Source organism: Poecilia reticulata, chromosome 18, assembly GCF_904066995.2.
Source record: "Poecilia reticulata chromosome 18, P_reticulata-male-v2, whole genome shotgun sequence".
Lineage (NCBI taxonomy): Eukaryota > Metazoa > Chordata > Actinopteri > Cyprinodontiformes > Poeciliidae > Poecilia > Poecilia reticulata.
The window spans coordinates 13,502,506-13,521,935 of record NC_088847.1 but is presented as its reverse complement, the minus strand read 5'-3'; the positions used below and the strand labels follow the sequence as shown (position 1 = coordinate 13,521,935).

At 41.8% G+C, this 19,430-nt stretch overlaps 1 protein-coding gene across 1 annotated transcript; it reads left to right on the top strand.

The window, feature by feature from the left end:
• The first annotated feature begins 451 nt into the window (after window positions 1-451).
• On the top strand, window positions 452-18,791 carry dvl2 (dishevelled segment polarity protein 2). The gene is made up of 15 exons (XM_008435442.3): window positions 452-981; window positions 7,415-7,484; window positions 8,927-9,081; window positions 12,024-12,133; window positions 12,344-12,473; window positions 12,719-12,809; window positions 12,937-13,006; window positions 13,102-13,241; window positions 13,411-13,487; window positions 13,579-13,646; window positions 13,725-13,859; window positions 14,290-14,421; window positions 15,882-16,058; window positions 16,209-16,433; window positions 17,213-18,791. Exons 1-15 carry the CDS (start codon window positions 821-823, stop codon window positions 17,761-17,763), a joined length of 2,292 nt encoding a protein of 763 aa, XP_008433664.1. The 5' UTR covers window positions 452-820; the 3' UTR covers window positions 17,764-18,791.
• Window positions 18,792-19,430: the final 639 nt, after the last annotated feature.

The window sequence follows — 19,430 nt, the reverse complement described above, 5'->3', positions numbered from 1 at the left end:
CGTTTTGAAACAAACAAAAAAAAGCAATAGTGGCAGCTGTGAATGAATTGGCTGTGGTTCAAAGTAGGTGGGACCACAAACATCCAGCAAATTAAATTGAATTTTGGCTTCTTTAATTAATAAAAAATGGACAAAATTTCAGAACACCCCTGAACTTATCACTATCTTTCCACTATACCTGAGGATTTCTTCACCTTCATACGGCATCTTTTTTATTTTTTATATTCATTCTTTTAAGAGAATTTGCTTATTACAAATATAAACTTCACATAACCTTATTCTAAAAACCAATCTGTTTAAGAAACATTATTCTTTTAATTAATTAAATATACCTGGCACTCCTTGAACTCACTACCTGGTAGAGGGAGCATGGCTGTAAAAAAAAAGAAAAAAAAAGAAAAAAAAAAAGAAAACCTGGGGGGGGGGGGAACGTCCTTACGTCACACGCCGCGTTGGCTCGCAACAAGCGGTGAAAAAGTTTTTAGACACCCCCAACCCCCTCCTCTTTATGTTTTTGTTGGGGGAAAAGTTGCTGGAAGTTTTAGCCGTGTGGATGTAGCGTGTTTGCCGTTTTCTGCCCCTCGGTAACGGAGGGAAGGAGCGTCGGCGTGAGCGCGAAGTCGTCCACGGAGGTTTAGAGCAAGGACTTCCCAGCGCTTTGTGTCCGTGGGCTCGGGCTGAAAAATCTCAGCGGCCCCGTCCCGTCACGGCTGCATCTCGTTAGCTACCTAGCTGAGTCCCCAACAAAGTTAACGCTACCTCGGCTCCCTCGCAGCCCGTCTCTCTCCGGGAAAACGTCCAGCTTTTAACCAGCGCCGAGATGGCGGAGACCAAAATCATCTATCACATCGACGAAGAGGAGACCCCGTACTTGGTGAAGATCCCCATAGCTGCAGAAAATATCACCCTGCTGGATTTCAAACAGGTCCTCAACAAGCCAAACTACAAATTCTTTTTCAAGTCTATGGACCAAGACTTTGGGTGAGCTGCTCTGATTTTCCTCTCTACTGCTTTCGGTGCGTTGCACAAGCAGGAAAGCCACGAAAGGTAGTCTTAATTCACGAGAAGTGTCTTGAGGGCAGGAGCAGGCACTTAAACTTGAACCAAATTAGAGATCGGAGGGGTATTTCCATCTGTAGCTGCAGGGAGAATAAATAGAAATATTCTTAAAAGATGCTTCTTCAGGTTGGGACATTTCTCACTAAACATCATCATTACAATGGGAAACATTCCCTGTTCCTGCTGCTTTTCTGTGCCCTAATCCTCATCCCTCCCTCCCTTCCTTCCTCCCTCAGCCCATCATCTGGTGAAATCCTTGCCTTTTCTTTCCTTCACGACTGAAGCCAGGATTTTCTCCCCCTCCTCCCTACCTCTTCAACACTTTGGCTTGCCAGCCATCCTTTCATTCCCTGGCTTTCTCCTGACCCTCTCAGAGAAATAGCTGTCTCCTCTATCAATTAATCCTCTTTTTCTCTCTCTCTCTCTCTCCCCCTGTGTGGCTGCTGTGCATTTTCCTGCAGAGGAATGTGTGTTTGTGGTTTATTCACCCGGTGAGACCCTCAGGGTTTCAGTTAAATGCATTGTAGTTTTGGATGTTTTTTTCCCCCCATGTTGGATGGCACCAGGGCTGCAGAGGCAAACCTGAATTCAAGCTTGCGATTGTGCAAGATTGCTTTACTTTAATAATTTTGCTCATATGACAACCACAAAATTAATTACATTTTGTAATAGTACATGTGCTAAAAATACCAATATGCTTTTTTCATTTTTGATACCGATACAGATATCTGTGGTTTAGTATCGTATAATCCAATAATACTATCCAATAATCTGATGATTTTTGAATCGATTTGAAACTTTTTATTTTTTTCAAACACGTACATGAATGTACTGAATTACAAATTTATTTGAGAACTCTGCACCAGTACAACACACTGAAACACAATCAGATTCACAAGCTTGGTCAACATAAGCAGCTCAACTTTTAATTTGTTCAGTCAGCGCAATTAGGAGTATAAAGGCAAACGTGAAGTAAATAATAAAGAAAATGAAACTGATAAAAAACAACAGCTTGACTATCTTGGTGAAACATTGAAAAAAAATGACAACAAACCTTTCAAATGGTTCAGAAAGTTTAAGCAATTAGGATTTCTAAATATAACGTGAAATAAATAATGAAGCATGACGTTGCTCAGTGCACAAAACGCAGAATTAGACTAAATAGATATACCCTAATAGATTGGGCACATCATCACAATACCCGAGCTAAACGTTTTTCAATATTGGGACCAAAACAAATATTAATATAGGTGTGTAATCTTAAAGTATAAACATGATTATACACTGCTCAAAAAAATAAAGGGAACACTTTAACATTTAAGTGAACACTGAAGTGTTCCCTTTATTTTTTTGAGCAGTATACTTGAAAAATAATTTCTATTCAGCTGGGAGAAGATGCAGAAGAAGGTGTCCCGGTCAGATGAGACCTTGATGGAAGTTTTTAACCAAAACACGATGCATGCTGGGAAACGTCACACTGCGCGCCATCCTCAGCAGAACATCCCCACAGTAAAACATGGAGGTGGCAGCATCATGCTGTGGGGGGTGCTTTTCAGCCATCTCTGTTGATGGGAAATAAACCCTCCTCACTTTTAGAAAGTACAGCAAACTACTATTCAGTGTGGCTGGTTACAAACTTTTCAGGTTTTCATCTTCAACAATTTTAGAAGAATATGGGTCTTTTTGATTCTACGTTACAATTATCCGCTGCTTTGTTCTTTTTTTATCATCCCAATTTTCCAATCACTCTGAGTTTTTGAATCGTGGTCACTGCCGTTACTCATGTAACTTTCGGTGTGTTTGTGGCTGTGATTTTTGACCCATCACAGGATTTTGTGATTATGCAACAGACCGAGGCATTCCGTCAACCACACTAGAGGTTTATTTACTGCTGCACTTGTAAAAATCCCTGCTGACAACGTAAACATACCCAGAGTATTATAAATTACCTCTTTTGTTTTGATTTTTTCTTTCCTTTTTTTTTTTCAGCTGGGACTCTATGTTGAGCCCTTGGTTGGAAAAACTCGAGTTGAAGACGCAGAATGTTTAGTTTATGAATGAACGTCCATGTTTTCTCGGAAAAAACATTGGATTTCTGTTTCTCACAGCAGAGCGTTATCTGTTGCTGTAGTTTTCCAACAAAATTAAGTTGACCGTTTTGGACTGTTGCAAGTCAAAACATTGATTTTTATTCTAAATAGCTGGACAGCCAAAAAACATTTTTTATTTTGAAGGTTTAACGGCAATATCCAAGCAAAGTGTATAAATTATTATTTGAAACTGCTGCAAACATCTTAGTTTTATTTCAAACATCTTCTTCTTGGTCCTTAAAATGAAATGATTTGTTGTCCAAAGTTTGTATTATCGTCTAAATAAAATAAATGTGAATATTGAGGGTAGTAAGAGTTCATTCAGCTGGGACTGATATTTTAATCAGTCGCAGGTAACAAAGACACAGCAGCTGAAATATAGTAGACTATCATTACGATATCATTATTGTTCACGTTTATATTTTTCTTGGATATGTTCTGCAGCTCTTGCAAATATTGGCTTTATCAAATAAAAAGGCTTTCAAAGCACTTTAAATCACTTTGAATGTTACTTATCTGTCGTCTTTGTGGTTGCAGTCTGCCCGTATGGTCTGCCTGCTATACTGCGTTAAACTGAGTATCGTAATCTTGGTCTCGTCTTTTCTACCTGTGAAAATATTTACACAAGGTTCTGACGCATCCTTGAAAAATGTGGAAAAGAATACAATTTGACTTCAACATTTTACCAGTCTGGATGAGTATTTGATTTATTTATATTTAAATTATGAGACTTGTCTTTGATTTTTGCCACGTCACAGCTTAGGATTTTGTCTGACTCCTTTTATTGTTCTGTTTTTGGAATTACCGACAGAGAAGTTGCAATCTGCTCTGTTAAAAACTAAATGACCCTTTCACTCACTTTCCTTCCTGACCCTCTCGGATCACAATTTTAAAGCAGTATTTTGGTTTGCTAAGCAAGAAAAAGTCTTATTTCCATAAATAAGCTGTCCTAGATGCGGAGCCACAGTCAGAAAATGGACTGTAAATTAGTCAGGAAATAAACAATTGAATTATACATGAGATTTGAGTATTTTTATGATTTGTCGTGATAAAAATAGATCGTGGATCTGATAAAGTATTCAGTATATAGAATATTCGCTGAACTGCAATACAGAACCGCACTGCATTCTGGGGGATGTAGGCAGAGTAAACGCTTTAGAGGCTGAACCTCTCACGGACCAACTCAGAAAGGCAGGTGGCATCAACTAACTCACCCGCTCTGTGGTTACCTAGCAACAGTTTGTTGAGTAACTTGCACAGTAGCAGCCTCAAAACTGCTTAAAAAATAAGAAGAAAGGCATGAAATAAATACTGGATAAAACGGAAGCGATCACGCCATATTTCAGATAATTTAAAACAGCAACAAAAAAAGATTGATATCGACTTGTATCATGAGACGACCAGCCATGTTAAACATTGACAAATTTCCTCTTTGTTACTCGACGTTACATAACCGTTTTTGACTCTGGACGACTGTGCGCACATAGCGGGCGACCCACTCAGCGGAGTACGGAAACTCAGAATCAGCCGTAGAAACCACCTCCCACTTCAAACCCGGCTGCTGGGTCTGATTCACTCATCCGAACGTCTCCAACTGAGTTCAGACGAAAAAAATTCAAACACAGCTCCCGAGTCAGCTGTCCAGTCGAAGCAGGGATTTATTTTTTTTCCCTCCCCCCTCCTCTCTCGTCGACCCAGGAGAGGAGTGTGTGTTTTCATTTGCCCTGGTACGAGGCCAGCTGTCGGCCAGAGCCTCGTGTGTGGCGGAGGAGAGGAGGGGGATCCAGAACCGGCACTGGACCTCAAGGGGAGGGATCCCAGCCATTTGCTGTGTCGTCTGGGTCATCGTCTACGGGGAGGGAGAGCGGAGCTCGGTTGGAGTCTCTGGATCCTCTTCTGCGCTCAGGGAGAGCATCAGGGAGCCGTTTCAGGAAGATTAATTATTAGAAAGCTGATGCTGTTGAGAGGGTGGAATGTAATGGCTGCAGGGGACTGGAAGAACGGCAGCGGAGTGGATTTTAATACTTTTAAAGACTGGAATCATATGTCTCTCAGACGTGGATGCTTGTGTTTGTTTTATTGTCTGAAGCAGTTTCCACTTGCTTGATTAGACTAAGTAGTAAAGAAGGAAAAATTGTTGCATAACGGCTGCTGCTGACTGTGTGTGAAGACATATGAATGTTGAATAAATGAAGCAAACATTTGTGAACCGACACCCGGCGGTCCACAAATACTGTCTTCCAGCTTCCTGCTGCAGATTCCCACCAGTTCCCACAACAAGCTGGCTTTATGCTGACTCTCTCTAAACCGGCACTCAACAGCTGCTTTCAAAAGCCCAGCAGAGGCCGACTGATTCTCAAACAACTAAATGGGCTGCATATTGGCTGAGAGGCTCTCTTTGTAATCCTGTTTGAGAAAAATATTTGAATAATAGCGTTGTGTCGCAGGGAAGTTCACAAATACTGTCTGTCTCTGATGGGACAGAGGTGGACGCACGGCGGGTTCTGCGTTTGAGCCTTTTGATATTTGCAAGCAGCTTCTTTTAGTTGCATAGATCTAATGCATATAGATGTGAAACCAGAAGTTTACATACACCAAATAAAGACGCATTCACCTTCTTTTTTCTCACTGTCTGAAGTTAAATCAAACCAAACCTTTCTTGTTTTATGTCGGAATTACCCAAAATTATTTATCCCAGCAAATAGAAATATCTGTGGTAAATTTAACTGACTTAAAGCAAGAAAAGCTCCTGATTCAACTTCAGACAGTGTGGGAGAACAAAAAAGTGTCTGTCTTTTTATTTGGTAAACTTGTGATTTCAAGTTGATCAGGTCACAAAAACATCCAAAGAAAGACAACCAAAACAAAGGAATGTTACTTGGTAATTTCTCTGATTGTGGGTTTTTATTTTCTAACATTTCCTGACTGATTTGATCCGTTTTACGGTGTGTTGTTTAAAAAAAAAAAAAAATCAAAGGAAACCTGTGGGATATTTTAGCGGCTGCATGAAGTTGGTTTGCTTGACATGTTTTTCTCTCCATATGTTCAGCGCTGCTGCTGTCCGACTGCCCGTCTGCCTCGCCCGCTGTGTGCAGTTCGACACATCTTCCATTAGAAATAGACCAGAAGCATATTTTTAGCGCGGCACCAGGCTGTTTCTGGGATGCTTGTGAAAGCCGCCGCCTCCTTTAGGATAACGCGTATTGTTCAGAGTGACTACTATCACATCCAGTCCTGCCGCTTCCCATCTGACGCCTTTGCAAAACCAATAAAATGACCAATTCATTTATTGTTCCAAAAAAAAAAAAGTGGTTTATGTTCCTCTGGAGAAGCTTCCTACAGGTATTAACACATTTTAGCTGATTTCAGGAATTCCTGACAGCGAATTGGGTATTCAAACAATGTTTTTAATTTAATTTTACATTTATTTATCCAGATAAATCTCATTGAGACTTGGAGTTGTGTTTGTACAGTACAGAACAGAATCAAAATATATTGATCAATGTATTATTTATCAAAAGCAGCTCTGATTTAAAGGAACCCAGTGTTTCAACTGTTTTGCTATTTTCTGGAAACAGAAAATTGTAAATGACATCAAAATAAGGCAAAAAAAGAGAGAGAAATTCAAACCTTACAGCTTTGTTTCATTGAAATATTGAATGTTTATTTTAGAGCAAATCATACAACCATACATCACGTTTTTGTGGTCATTCCTGACTAGGGAAAATTGGTATTTTTCCACCGGTTCCCCTTCTTTGTTATTGTTTATTTGCACAGCTTGACTAAAAAATAAATAAAACACATTTTGTGTTTCAGATTGAGCTTCACAATGTATCAAACTAGCCATTATTCCACCTTCACTGTGTGCAATATTGTAATTGCAAAGAGTGCCTGAGTGTAATATTTGGTAATACTTTAGCAAACGTACATCAAGACCGTGCCTGCTGTTAAATATGATGGATGGCTGGATGGATCTATGGATGGATGGATCTATGGATGGATGGATGTTCGCTGCCCCAAAGGAAAAACGTTGCAAGGAGAATCACCGTCATGTTTTCACTTCGCGTGTTCCTGGTTTGAGACAAATGCATTTATCTGGACGTGTCGACTCGTTGACTCCCAACATTTTCACTGTTCTCCTTCTGAGCAACATGTTCCTCCGCTCAGCTGTGCTACTGTGAGACCACATTCATCCGTCACCAGTGTTGTGAAAATAGAGCAGTTTATGCTTCCTGAATCTCTTCTTTCCTTTTTTCTTTCTCCAGGGTGGTGAAGGAAGAGATTTCCGATGATGGCGCCAAGTTGCCTTGTTTTAACGGCAGAGTGGTGTCGTGGGTAAGAAGATGTAAACTTGTTCTTTTTTTTTTTTTTGTGACAATTTTCTACACATGTTGGCTTTTATTCAAATATTTCTGAATTTTCCGTGGAGGCTTTTGTACACTCAGTGTACACTCATTAAATGTACACTCAATGTTTAGAAGTTACATTTCTCATCTGGCTTATAAAGAAGTTCCTTAACTTCAGAAGAGAAAAGAGGGTTTTATGATCTCCACTTAAACAATGGATGGATGGAAATCAACATAAATGTGATCCAGTAAACGGATTCAGAGCTAAATCTTTTAGTTTAGTCCAGGGGAGCGAGAAAGGAATCTGAACATTGCAGTAAGTGAGTTTTTGCATATGATTTCGTGGAAGAGTCTTGCGTCTGAAATGTTGGTATCGAAGTTATGCTGCAGACCCTTTGAGTCTAGTTTAAAGTCCGCATATTCTTGACATTTCGTCACTAATTAACTCCAGTGAAACGTCTTCCATTGGTAGAGCACAGCTGCTTCCTACCTGCTGGACATAAAGAAAGGTCCCCCGTTTCTGACTTTGTCCGATGATGCTCCAGTTCTGGCTCGGTGTCGCAAGGCCTGTGAATGCTTACAGTAAAGCGATTTGCCAAAACAACTGTTGTAATACTTTTCCTTTTCTCTGGTGGAAGTCCCAGCTGTTTCACCCCACCCTGCAGCTTGGATCCGAACAAAGACAGAACACCGAGACTTGGCCCAGAAACGTAGGTCTGGGGGCTGGAGCATCTGCTAAGTGCATAAGATCGAGGCAGGAGAAAAAATAAAAAAAAAACATTAAAGGAAAAGGAGAACAAAGGTTGGAGAGCAGAGGAGCTGATATGTGATCTGCAGACTGGAGCAGGAATCCCCAAAGTCTTTCCATGCAGGGACGTCTGTCCACATGTTGCCGATCGTTTGGGATCGTTTCTGCAGACGGAGCTCATTTACAGGAAACGCTTTACTGTCAACGTTTTAAAATTCGTGACACTAATGCGGCGTAATGCGTTTCAGAGCAACGACGTCAAAGTGATGAGACCTCTGGATTGAAACTTTTTATCCCTCCATTTTTCAGTCTCACTCCCTTCCTGTCTGTGTGTTTCATGCGCCTTGTAATCCGAGGCTGCGCGGCTTTCATCCTGATTGTTGCTGTTTGTGTGTGTGGCCAGTTTTCCTGGATAATGAAGGGAGACAGGTTAAGTGTGGGATAGCGTTTCAGTTTGCCCTTGAGACGTTTGTCTGAAAAGAGTCGAGTGTTTCTATGTCAAAGTAATTGACATGGTAGACGTTTCCCCTCCTTTCTCCTCCTCCTTTCAGTCTTCTGAATTTCTCAACCACTCCTCTCGCTTTCAGCTTCAACATATAGGTTTATTTTCTCTTTTTTTGCCATCCTGTACGTCCTTCTCTAACTCGTCGCCACTTATTCTGTTTGTCTCTCTCTTTTCTTAGTTGGTGTCTTCGGAGACTCCCGTTGCAGAGCCTCCAGTTGCGGTGGTGCCCCCTGTGGAAACAACCGCCCAGCCTTCACCACCTCCACCGCCCCTGCCACCCCCACCTGCAGAGAGGACAGGGGGCATCGGGGACTCCAGACCACCCTCCTTCCAGTAAGCAAAGCACAGTTGTTCTCATTTACTCTACAGTAAACCCTGTAGGACATGACCTGGATGCTGGACATGAAGGTTTTCCAGACCTTGTACTTAAAGTTTGGTGTAAACTTTTTTTTTTTTTTTTTCTGTGTCTTTGACAGAGAAATTCTTGAGCAGCTCACGCTCTCTGTATCGGGTTCCTGCAGGAATACTGCAGAGATCTTGTAACTGATCTTACCTGAAGCCACTCCTGTTATCTATACTGAGCAGTTACTCAATTAAAAATTTTTTTTAAAGAAAATCTCTGGTGCAACAGTTTTTTACTCCCAGTTAAATTAAATGTGCCTGGGACATTTTTTTAAATTTATGCTTATACGCTCAGTGGTCCATTTTTTAAGCCACACTTAAAAGAAAGGAGAACTTATTATGCAAGAAAAGCAAATGTGTGTTAATTTTAATTATTTAAAAAGTTCATATTAAAAATGTAACTATTCACAGTGATAGGTCAAATTCTACAAAACTCACTGTTGTAGTGCTCTGGCCAACAGGGGCATATTTGGATCAACGAGTCTCCATGACAGCCATATAAGCCAGTTATTTTAGGAGCATTCATGAAAAAAAATCTTTCTGTCCGTAGAGGTGGACAATGTGAATAGTTTTCAACCACTTCAAAATAAGAGCGTGTATATGAATGTCTTAAATATGTGAAGTATTTGTAATGATAAACAAAATTTCAACGCAGGTGTCGAACTTTATTCAACTGAGAGTTTACAAAACAACCAAGTAAATTAGTGTTTTTCAGTTTATTCAGAAAAATTGATTTAGCAGGACCTAAGTGCAGTGAATGTTTTCAAAGTTAGCAAAAATGCTAAATGAAAAATTAGCTCTGTTATGTTTCAGTATTAACAGCAGGTCGGCCATTAATTGCAGGGGTTTTCTTAGGTATTTCATATCATTTTTTTACTCCTGCTAAATAAATAAACTCATTTTAAAGGGTTAAGTTTTCTACATATCTTCACTGTGAGATTCCTGCAATTAAACTCATTTATTAAAAGACTTTCCATGCATCTTTATCAGACCATGTCAATAAATGTGATTGGCGTTGTGTTTAATAGAACTGAATAAAAGACAAATGGGTTTGATTTTGTTTGCACATTTCTGAACGGTGGACATTATAACTATTAAACTACAACTAAAGAAAATGGTTCAACAAAAGTCAAGTTCTCTGCGTACCAGTAGTCCTGGTAGCAGCGAAGCTTCAAGGTGTCTAAAAACCAGCTGAGGTAAACATAAGCAGGTTTACTCACAGCTCCCACGTTCAGCCAGTCATATGATTGGTTTTTTAGCTGAAGATTACGTTAAAAACGGATTTAGACTTTAGAAAGCCGTTACTGAACGGTGCTCCAAACGTGCCTCTGAAGGAAAGTCTTGGAGGCTTTAGCAGAACAATAACGACCATCGCTTAAATTTAGAGGAGTCGCATTCGAAAAAGGTTGTTGCAATGTGAGAAATCTCACAACTGTTGGCTTTTTAGTTAGGGATTTGTCGTCAAATAATGCATTTATCTATAAAACTCATTATTTAGCTGTGATGTTGAAACAAACACAATAAGTGTTTGAGAAACTGATGATTTCTTTCATTGCTAACACGCAGAAGCAAAGTGCTGTTTTCCAGTTATCCTCTTTATTTTTCTACATATTCTTGTTTAGAGGACAACTATTAGTCTGAGTTGTTCTCGACTTCTTCCTTCAAATAAACCAGTGTTGGGGAAAAAGAATAAAATGAAGCATGTGATTTATTGGATCTTCCTCTAAATCGGAGGACACATTCTATTATTAGGAAAATATGTACTAAAGCAGTATTTAAAGTTTAAACAATTGTCAAGTCTAAACAGCTATTGCTTTCCGGAGTATATTATAAATCTGCAGATCAGTGACAGAGTGAATATTTCTATGTTAGAAAGAATTTCCTCTCTATCCCAAGTCTGAAGAATCCGTTAAAGTGAGAAAGTCCGAAGACTTTTGAGAGACGTTTTCACACCTGGTTTGTTTACGTTGGTCCGAATCAGTTAACAGATTTTGTTAACTTGTAATCTTTTCAGGGTGGGGGAGCAAAATGTAAATACAGGAAGCTGGAGAGCACATGGAGAATTTAACCATGTCATTAGATTAAAAGAAAATTTTTTTTGGTGACCAAGGGCACCGTGTTAGACGGCCTGATCACCGAGTGCATATGCAACTGCTTCCCCAGATCGTAACTGGAAAACCGGTAAGTTGGGCGTGAAATCACTCCCAGATCGGTTCTTCCCTCTGGAGTAAATGGATTGGAACCAGAGAGTAACGCATCTCATTTGCAGCAACAACTCGAGTGTTTTTGGTCACGCTCAGTTCATGAGCGTTTCTTAATGAAGGACCACTGCCGGTGGGACACACCTGAAATCATACCAGGGGAGGCATCAAAGAGTGAAGTGGAAGATAATGGATCCCTCTTCACACAATGATGGAATTACCTGCATGGGTTTAACATTTGGCACAACATTTGCCTTTGTGCCTGGAATCGGGTTTCGCCTCCATTGTAATACCAAAACAGCGCTTATACTCGAGCTGCCGATGGATCCGCGGTTATCCGATCCTCTCAGGAGATTCAAGCCACGGGAGATGACTGCTTTAGTTTCTGGATTCATTGTAATATGATGAGATCATATCAGGTGTTGGTGTCAGATGTGAAAAACTTCATTGAAGTGACAGGTAACTGGATCATTGCCTGTAACTAAAAGCTGACCGTCAGGCATGCTGTGTTTAAAAAAAAACAAAAAAAAAACAATCTCAATCTCATCATTCGTGACCCGAAACGGTTCATTGAGCTTTAAAAAAAATATCCTCAAAGAAGCGCAGGGGCAGCTGCAAATTTTACGATTGCAGAAAATGGTTCAAATATTGAATGTCTGCTATGCTCTGCAGTCCCAATGCTACGGGCAGCGTGGAGACTTTGGACGATCAGACTGAAACCGAGTCCGTGGTTTCGTTCAGGAGGGAGAGACCCCGCCACAGAGAGAGCGTGGATCAGCACGGTGAGAAACCCCACATCTCCGCGCTCACAAAAAAACAGTCCATTATCACGGAGCTTTATCCAGACCTGGCCCGCCTCCACCCTTCCAAACGCTGGCAGATAGGATCAAGGAATGTTCGACTGTGGAATGTTTTCCACTCTGCAAAAGGAAAACAGGAAAACGTGAAACTTCATCCGGCACGATTTCTCCCGTTTTCTGTTTATTTTCAAGGGCCCCGCATGAACGGCCAGAGCCGCCTGGAGCGCCACCTGGCAGGGTACGAGAGCTCCAGCACAGTGATGAGCAGCGAGCTGGACACGACCAGCTTCTGTGACTCTGAGGATGACGACACCATGAGCAGGTGAAAGACGAAGGGCGAAACTATTGGGACAATCTGAATACGCAGTCTGGATCAACATCTTTATAGAAACAAAAGGAGAAGATCAGAAAGGAAACTTTGATCACTTTGCACAACTTTTGCTAAATCTCAGTAGCTTTAGTTTGTTTGTATTCTTGCTTTTCTGTTTTCTTCTCTGAGTTGCAGCACAGTTGAGGAGAGGATGCCACCTTCCTGCTGACCTTTTTTCCTGATCTGTATACTTGTAGGTTCAGCAGCGCCACAGAGCAGAGCACTGCCTCCAGGCTTCTGAAACGACATCGTCGGCGGAGGAAACAGCGCCCCCCACGGCTGGAAAGGGTACAACAAGCACTTCCGACACCCTCTCCCGCAAATTTAGTGATTTGTTTCTTTTTTTTTTTTTACATGGTTTGAACTTATTAAAAGTTTAACACAAATGTAGTAATTGAATCAATTTGTTTGTTAGGCCTCGTCATTCAGCAGCGTGACGGACTCCACGATGTCCCTGAACATCATCACCGTCACGCTCAACATGGGTCGGTACTCGGCGGTAGTAATATTTTAGTTGAACGACAAAATGCACTCTTTTAGCTCGTTTTTAAAGACCCGCTCTGATGTCTCAACAATGCAGAGAAGTACAACTTCCTGGGTATTAGCATTGTGGGCCAGAGCAACGAAAGAGGGGACGGCGGCATCTACATCGGCTCCATCATGAAGGGCGGGGCTGTGGCTGCGGATGGACGCATCGAACCCGGAGACATGCTGCTGCAGGTCTGCAGAGACAAATGATGCATTGATGCTTCGGCACGGCTGCGTCTGTTAATATTTTGCGTTGTAAACCTTGAATAATAAAAAAAAAACAAAAAAAAAAACAGAAGCAGAATAGATGAATCTGCAACACTGTTTAGTATTTCAATAAACTTTTTTTTGTCGTCGGAAGGTGAATGACATTAACTTTGAGAACATGAGTAACGACGACGCGGTGCGAGTTCTCAGAGAGATCGTACACAAACCAGGGTGAGTCGCCGATTTCCAGTCCGCATGCTTCCGGTTCTGCCTCGGATGTGGACTGATCGGTGTGTTTTTGTTTTTTTTTTGGCTTTGGCAGACCCATCATACTGACGGTGGCCAAGTGCTGGGACCCGGCCCCTCAGGGCTACTTCACGCTGCCTCGCAGTGAGTACACGAGCCCCTCGGGTCCTCCGGTAGACAAACGCCGCAGTGGGTCAGCTCTTCCTCCTCTTCCTCTGCCAGATGAGCCGATCCGACCCATCGACCCCGCGGCGTGGGTCAGCCACTCTGTGGCCATGACCGGGGCCTACCCTCCCTATCCGGGCAGCTCCTCCCTCAGCACCATCACCTCCTCCTCCTCCGTCACCGAGACTGAACGTGAGTCTGCTTTTCAACTCTGTTTGCTCAGTTTTAGCCAGACGAGGTTCGGAATGACACAAGTTCTGCTGGCTTCGTTTCCGTTAATCTTTTATCTTTTTAATGACGTTAGCCCACAAATCCTGTTTACCTCTGTCTGTTTGTCTGTGTGATAAGTGCTAGATGCTTTGATGTGCTTCTCCTCTTGATTTTGATCTGATGGAGTCCGGGTGGGTTTGTGTTAGCTTCTGTTGAACTTTTATACATTTACGTCTCCTTACGACTGCAAACTGCAGTTTATTTCATCAAGATGTTATGTGATGGCGATGATTTGAAAATGTGGGAAAGTAAAGTGATCCTGACTGGTGGTATTTCGTTTCCCTTTCGGGATCAATACAGCATGTTTGAGTTTTGAAATTGTAAAGCTTTGTGTGCTTCTGTTTCCCTCCAGGTTTCGACGACTTTAACTTGTCGCTGCACTCTGACATGGCGTCCGTCGCCAAGGCCATGGCTTCACCGGAGTCGGGACTGGAGGTCAGGGATCGCATGTGGCTTAAAATCACCATCCCCAACGCCTTCCTGGGTAAGACGAAAAGAAAAAGAGAAACTCCTGCAGGAAAAAAAAAGGAAAAAAACCTCAGCTCTCTGTGGCTCTCTGGGGGTTACAGGCCAGCCATTATGCTCCCAGAATTAAAACCGTGTGACCTGTGGGAGGGAGGGAAAATCCCAATCCTACGAATGGAAATACTTGTTCTGGCTGGAAACATGCGCCAAATTGGAATCACCTGCAAGCTGACTCACAAGCGGCAATTAGAAAATCTACACGTTAGCCCAAATTTGGTGCTTTTTATTTTGAATTTATTTTATCTGACTTGTTTATATCGTAAAATCCTGCAGCTTACAGACATTGAAAACAAATTACTATGGAGTTCCTCAACTTTATTTTGGGATTCTGAAGTTGCCTTAGAACAACATGTTTCACTATTTTATACTCTGGGTGTTCATGATTGTCTGCAGTGGTATAATTTCATCTGATGTTTTTCTAGCTTATTTTTGGTGATTAATGATGCATTTAAACCATTTGTTTGAATATTAGGGGTGGACCGACTGGTTAACCCCCGATTCCCTTAATCTTGGGTGACTGGCAATACTTAAACATGTTAAGCCCAACTCATCCATGGATCGTAAGCATTTTGGTACATTCAGGCTGACGTAAATAAGAAATTGTTCATAAAAGTTTTGCCTGGTGAAATAAAGTTTTAACTAAAAATCTTGCTTACAGTTGCAGAGGTATGAAAAGCCCCCACTGCCCCTTTTGCTCTGCGATGAGAGAGCTGGCTGACAGAAAACGTTCAGTTATTTTCAATAAAATAACAGTGGAACATGGAAGGTGTGTTGTGACCTTATAACACCTGACAGCATCAAGACATTTAAAAAAAAAATCAGCAAGTCAGGCTTTTTAAATCGCTGTGATCGGTCAGAAAAGATTGATTACACAATGTTTAGGGTTTAAATTCACTGTGGATTTTCTCTAATGTAGAGGTCAACATCATAAATCCAGTCAAGACATGAAGGCACTCCGCTAATATTTAGCCAAACATCAAACAAGTGGCGACTCAACCTCATACTTTTACTGTGACTGGATGTTTTCTGGAAGGGTTGTGGCAAAGCTATTCTTAAATCTTAAGGTTAGCATTTTTGTCCAATCCAAAACCACTTTTCAATTAAAGTCAATTCAAATTGAAAACTACTTTATAGATCCCAGAGGTAAATGAAATGTTAGTGTAACTTGTATAAGAGAGTTATTGTATGTAGTGGTGGCTGTTGTAGCTGTCTGTAACACAGTGAATTTGAAGAAGCCTCTGACTGAAGACGCTCCGTTTTCCCGAGAAATTTGCATGAAGACTTTGGACCGGATGAAACGGGCTGATATCAACCTCCTGTCTGTTACTGTCTGACCGGAGATGAATGTTTCGTTTATTTGCTGGGTGCCACTGAGAATCCGTCTCTCTCTCTCTCTCTCTTGGTCTCCGTCTCCTTTAGGCTCAGACGTAGTGGAGTGGCTCTTCCACCACATCGAGGGATTCCAGGACCGCCGGGAAGCCAGGAAGTACGCCAGCAACCTTCTGAAGGCCGGCTTCATCCGACACACCGTCAACAAGATCACCTTCTCCGAGCAGTGCTACTACGTGTTCGGAGATCTGAGCGACTGTGAGAACTGTGAGTCGCTGCAATGTTAATCTCAATCCAAAGGAAATTGCGGACGGCGTATATTCTGATAAGCAGAGGTTTATATGCAAAAGAGTAAAACTCCTCTTGATTAATTTGTTGGTGTGTTAAATCTATTCTGTCCTTTTACTTCCCACCCAGACATGGCCAACCTGGCGCTGAACGACAACGACGGCTCCAGCGGCGCCTCGGATCAGGACACCCTAGCCCCCCTGCCGCTCCCCGGCGCCTCCCCCTGGCCCGTGATGCACACCTTCCCCTACCAGCCCTACGCAGCGCATCCCTACTCCAGCCAGCCGCCTCCGTACCATGAACTCACCAGCTACAGCTACGCTCCGGGCAGCACGGGCAGCCAGCACAGCGAAGGTGACGAAATATAGTTTATAATCATTTAAACAAAAAAAGACGTTTTAGGGATTCTTCAACTTCAGCTATCATGGACTCAGTTTTGAACTTTTGACTTTTGACTCCCCTCCTCCTTCAAACAGAATTTGTGTCAAATGTTTGTGCAGCAAAAAGTTTAGTTTGTGCTGCGATCATTTTAATATTAATACATGTTTTCTGGGGTCAATCTGAACCTACATGTTTACAAAATCAAGCAAATTTTATGTAAACCACTGCGTGACACTCTGGTTAAAAATGTACGGAAACTCATGCTTTTAATGTATGTAGGATAAAATGTTAAAATTTTATTTGAGTACATTTGATTTCATCGTTGATTTTATCTACGTTTTTAGTTGCACTGTGTAGCACTTTGAGATTTTTTCTAATGCAAAGTGCGGTACAAATTAAATTGATTATTATTATTTGTCCAGTGAAAAAAAAAAAAAAAAAGTACCACGTTGATAAATAATCAAATAAACCAAAAATCCCAGTTGGCTTGATTTTTGGCACCTCCGAGACATTTAATGCAAGACATTTTACTTGCATTTTTTTTATTTTATTTTATTTTTTTAGTTAATTTGAATTTTAGAATTTTTGGATTAGGAATACACGGCTTCCCGTTATATTCACTAGTTTTGAATAGTTTAGGAAATTGGCGCTCAACAGAATTTTCCTACTTTTGACCCAAACCGACTGAAATGAGAACATTTAGATCTGGAAAAAGCAGAGTGAGACGGTTTTTGTCCTCTGTTCCTCCTCAGGGAGCCGAAGCAGCGGCTCGACGAGGAGCGAGGGCGAGCGGCGGCGCAGCAGCAAGGGCCCTGGCAGCACCGTGGGCGGGGGGGAGAAATCCCCCTCCGGAGACGGCGGCGGCGCCGAGTCGCGCTCCGGCAGCGGCAGTGAATCGGAGTACTCCACCCGCGGCAGCCTGAGGCGCGGCCACGGCTCGTCGGCCCCCAGCGAGCACAGCCACGCCTCGTCGCAGCGCTCCCACCACCACCGGATGCCGCAGCCCCCCCACATGTCCCCGTACCCGCCGGGCATCCTGCCCTACAACCCCATGATGCTGATGATGGTGCCCCAGCATCCACACCCGGCCATGGCCGCCCACGCTCTCCAGCACCCGCAGCAGCTGTCGGCAGCCCCCATGCACCAGGCTCTGCCCCCTCCTCCCTCCTCTACACCGGGGGGCCCTCCGGGGGCCCCTCCCACCCGTGACCTGGGCTCTGTGCCTCCAGAGCTGACCGCGTCCCGTCAGTCGTTCCACCTGGCCATGGGCAACCCCAGCGAGTTCTTTGTGGACGTCATGTAGATTGCTTTCTGTTTTGTTTTTGTTTTTCTTTGCGCTGATCTGTTATTCGTGTGAAGGCAGCGTACGGTTCTGCTCGGCGAGCTCACGCCGCCCATCGGAGGAAGGGCTTTGGTTATAAATTAGGTAAAACAGGGTTTAAAATTACAGAAGAAATAAAAAAAAAAGCAAGCTGATATGGAATATGGTTTGATTAAATGTACCAATAAGTTTAGTTTCTGCTTAAATAAAAAAAAAAAAAAAGTACAGCTTTAACGGTTCAGAAAGACTCGTCTGTTCGGGTACTTCTTCTGTGTTTGAAGCAAAGTTTCAGCACAGCGTTTAGGAGTCTGGCGGAGCTGCTCTGTAGCTTGAGACGCTGATCTCAGATCTGCCCTCCCTGGTGCCACACAGAGCAGAGTTTAACACTAGAGGGCGCTAGGTACACCATGTACTGGAAGAAGGATCCAGTCCTGAATGCATGGTATGTTTTGTTTTGTTCTTTTTTTTTTTTTTTTTTTTTTTTTTTTTTTTTTTTTTTGATGAGTGCCTTACTTTTTTGAGACGTGAAACACTCCAGGTACATAAGATGTTGTTCCACATTGTTTGACAATGAACTTCTCTGTACATAAATATCTGCAGCTCCTATGTAAAGCGTTCGCTCCAATGTGAAAGGAAGAAGGTCCAAACACGTCAGCGGGAATCAAGAAATGAATCAGATCACTCCTGACCTGAAAGGTACCACGATGTTCTGAATGTGACACCACGTGCTTATGGCGGTACCTTTTCATGACATTCGGTGTATTTCTTTAAATGTGATACAGCTCCTCATCCTTATTTTTTATGTTATTGACTCACGTTATTCACCAATTTTTTTGTTGTTTTGTTTTGTTTTGTATGCGTGACTTTATAAATCATGTATAATCCAAATATTAAGGTGCTAAATGAAGAGTCAACATTACAGAGAAAGTGACATGGACAGTGTGGCGCTGTTTCAATTCGTAACACCATCTTTGTTTGTGCCTTTCAGAATAAATGTAATACTAGCTCACCGTCTTGTGTGTTCAGATTTATTCGTATGTGGCTGGAAACGTGTTGACATTTACATAAACTCTGAGATTACATCACACAAAGGGTTTAGGTCAGTAAGTGTTGCCTAAATTATTTCTATTTGCTAAATGTCAGAATAACGAGAGATTTAATTATTCTTAAAATTCTGAAGCTTACACATATACTTGTTAATGTATGCATTACTAGAAATGTTCACCATTTGGAAAAACCCAGATAATTTTATGACTGTTTGAACAAAAAATGAATAAAAACATCTTAAGGTTTTTAGAATTTACACAAGAGTTTATTAAAATACATTCTAACACCATAGAAGCGAGGCAAAACATTGAGGTAAATTAAAACTTTCACGTTTATAAAGCTTATATTTGCATGTACACGATATTTATTGTATTTGGTCAAGGAACTCACTTCCAACAAGGAAAATTTGGGGCAAAAAAGAAATGCACATAAAAAAAAATGTGACTAGAACAGCAGCATTTGTGACTCGTGTATTTATACAATTGCATTCACTGACTGTGTTTCGAAAAAAGATCAGTGGGCAGATGTTAATACAGGAGAGTGATTTAGTAAGGCTCGTAATTTACCAAACCAATAGGAACTAAACTTTCAATACTATATAT